At 49.6% G+C, this 3,130-nt stretch overlaps 1 protein-coding gene across 1 annotated transcript; it reads right to left on the minus strand.

Annotated features, from left to right (window-relative positions):
* Positions 1–2,277: 2,277 nt before the first annotated feature.
* Positions 2,278–2,831, minus strand: LOC104271045 (G2/M phase-specific E3 ubiquitin-protein ligase-like; the record flags this gene model as incomplete). Its single annotated transcript, XM_009865592.1, is given in 4 exon segments — positions 2,278–2,419; positions 2,471–2,620; positions 2,709–2,789; positions 2,791–2,831. Coding segments are annotated over 4 exon segments (414 nt in total), but the record flags the coding sequence as incomplete, so codon positions are not given.
* Between the last annotated feature and the right edge of the window lie 299 nt (positions 2,832–3,130).

Below are 3,130 nucleotides of genomic sequence, written 5' to 3' on the forward strand. Positions count from 1 at the left end.
CTTTTCCCCTGTCTTCTAAACCACGACAAAGGCTATCAGGGGAAAAGTGGTAAAGGCAAAAGTTTAAGCAAGGGAGTGTTTGGAGCTCTTTTTGAAATATTGATAATGCCAGACAACAGTAAATGTCACTTTGTCTATTCTGTTCCTAACAATTAAATATATTTTTCAAATTTTACTTAAGTTTTTTTTAAATCACAGAATCACAGAATGGCCTAGGCTGGAAGGGACCTTAGAGATCATCTGGTCCAACCTCCCTGTCACGGGCAGGGACGCCTCTCAACTAGATCAGGATACTCAAGGCTCCATCCAACTTGGCCTTGAACACCTAAAGGTTGGTATTGATTAGCCTGTATGTTTTCCAGTTTGTTTTCAACTAAATGCAGTCAGTACACAATGCTTGATGTTTTTTGTAGTGAAAAACATTTATAGGGATATTTATTCAATTAAATAGTTTCAAATGGGTTTTGGTTGGATTTTTCACTTTGACCTGTTTTCTTTTGTTGGGAAATGGTTGGCAATGCGTTTTAAAATGTGTGGCTCAAATTTTTCATGTTGCCCTAGGGTCTGTTTGGGTAGAAACTGAAATTCACTAAATTGTAAAACATTTTTTGTCTCTTTTCTGATGCAAAACTATCTTTGTCATTTGAAGTGAACTTGTTAAAACAGAGGAGTTAGTTATTTGTGAATTGAAGTGATTGTTTCTAGTTATTCTCATTTTTTGTCTGACTCCAGATCAGAAACTTAATGTTGCTGTCAGAGGGCTTTTTTGATACAGAATTTATATTTTGCTTCCTTAGTAAAACTTACTGAGCTGCTCTATACTGGAAAAAAACCAACTTTGCATTAACAGCAATTATTTGACTTAATAGTAATGGAATTTATTAATAATTTTCAAATAGATCAAAGCTTCTATACAGCTTAGATCTTTCAGTCTACATCAGCCTGGAAAAGCTGACTTGCGCTTGTACAGGAGTGGATGGGATGGGATGGGATGGGATGGGATGGGATGGGATGGGGGTTAGTCAGTGCCCGCGTGACTCTTTCACCCCTGCCCTGTATCTCTGTAACACTGAAGGTGATGGACAAACTCTGTGGAATTATTACACGTAGAAGTAGATGTCGTGTAAGTTCTACCAAAATTACTGGGCACCAGTGTTGTGGCAGCTGTGGTCAGTCTGTGGCTGGCAAACGAAAAAAAAGGCAGCTGTGGGGCAGGTCCAGTGCCACTGGGCTGCCAATCCTGGGGCTGCTGGGCTCCAGTGCTGGGGCGTGGCTCCTGTCACGGTGTCTTCTGCACTGCCTGTAGGGATTTTGTGCCAGATGGTTCAACCAGGAGTGATTTCACATGCAGTGGGGCCCAGGTGGGCTCGAGTGGCTGCTGCTCTCAAGCACTGGGGATCTGTGGGAAAGCCCTGATGCCCCCTGGCTGCCAGTGCTGGGGCTGCTGGCCACGAGTAGCTATGGGAAGGGCTTGATGCTGCCTGTTTGGTAGCGCTGGGGCTGGTGAGCTCCAGGCTGGCACTGAGAATTGTATGGTGGTGTTCTCCAGCACTGCCTCCACTGTCTGCTCTAGGTGATGATCCCGCCAGAAAGGCTAGGAGGAAGAGGAAAGGGGTGAGTGACATGAGAAGGACTGGGTCCTACCCCAGTGGCTGCAAGGATGGGAGAGTGCGGAGATTAACAGTCAACTTAATTGGACTGGTGGAGGGGGATCAGAGCCTGCATTCAGTGGTGAAACACATCGCATCCTGCAGCGATGGCTGGTCCAGCTGTAGGGTTTTTTGGCCTGATGTTGCAAACAGGAGTGGTCTTGCACCCTCACAGGTGTAGCAGGACTGGCATGGCTGCTGCTGTGGCAGGCTAGGGAGATGAAGGAGGACCCCAATGGCTGCTGGCTGGTGGTGGTGGTGGGCCTGCTGCTGCCAGGATGCGGGGAGCTGTAGGATGGCCCCAGCAGCCATTGGGTTGAGTGCTGGCATTCAGCTCCTCACAGCATCATGACCAGGAGTGGTCATGAAGCCGCATGGGCCCAGGTCAGCTGGAGCAGCTGCAGCACTGAAGTGCTTGAGAGCTGCAGGGGGACTCTGCCACTACTGCCTGGCTGGATCTGCTGGGGTCAGTGAGCGCTGGGCTGGGACTGGAGGCTGTAATGGGAAATGGGAAGGTCAAGGCATGGCTAACATGCCCATAGTAGGATAGGCCAGAGCAGTGACTGCAGCTCTCTTGGAGCAAAGAGGTTCTACCAAGCCCACCCTGGGCACTGCTGCCAGGCCTTGCCTGGCCCCTGGCCCCTGCACAGGTGCTTTGCCTCTTGCTGATGCTGAGGCCACCACAACTGTTGCACTCCCAACTGTCTGTGCTGTTCAAGTGGGAGCAGCCTCTGTGAGTGCCCTTAGCAGTGCAGGAGGAACAAAGGAGGAGTTGTCAGGACTGGGGGAAGCAAATGCGTTCATGGCTCTGAGGACATTGCCTGTGGAACCAGGTGTGCTTGCATGTGAGGTACACCTTGGTAATGTAGGTCTTTCTGTCCTCCACCAGGTCCATGCAGATGAGGCAGGTGGTATCCACCTCTGGAGTTGCCTCTGTTGTCTGCTCTGGGTGGTGTTCTGAGCAGAAGGACCTGTGGCAGAAGAGAAAAGAGATGGGTGAGGTGAGGTGAGAAGCGCTGGGTCCTTCCCCAGTGACAGAGAGGAGGGCATAGGAGGTACCTATAGTCTGAACAGAACTGGGTGATACATCCACCCTTCACAGCACATGGGAGATGGAAACTGTAATTGCAGCCCATCTCAGCAGGTAGTGGTGGCCCTGATCTCTCCACAGATGATGCAATCCTGGAAAGGTCACAGCAGGTCCCATCAGTGGCAGCCTCAGGCAGCCCAGCTCCCAAGGCAGCCCCACCCCTCTGGGCAGGGCACAGGATATGGCCACTGCTGGGTCACACCCCACAAATCTGCCTGGCCACCGAGACTCCTATTGCTGGAGCCTCTGGGGAGCATCGGGATTGCTGCTGATAAATTCATTCACTGCAATAATGCTAGTGTATAATAATAATGCTAACAAAATACTACCCCCAGGTATTTCTCTCCAAAAGGTGAAAACACAGTCATAGAATCATAGAACAATTCAGGCT

This window comes from Apaloderma vittatum, unplaced genomic scaffold (genome assembly GCF_000703405.1).
Source record: "Apaloderma vittatum isolate BGI_N311 unplaced genomic scaffold, ASM70340v1 scaffold34342, whole genome shotgun sequence".
Classification (NCBI taxonomy): domain Eukaryota; kingdom Metazoa; phylum Chordata; class Aves; order Trogoniformes; family Trogonidae; genus Apaloderma; species Apaloderma vittatum.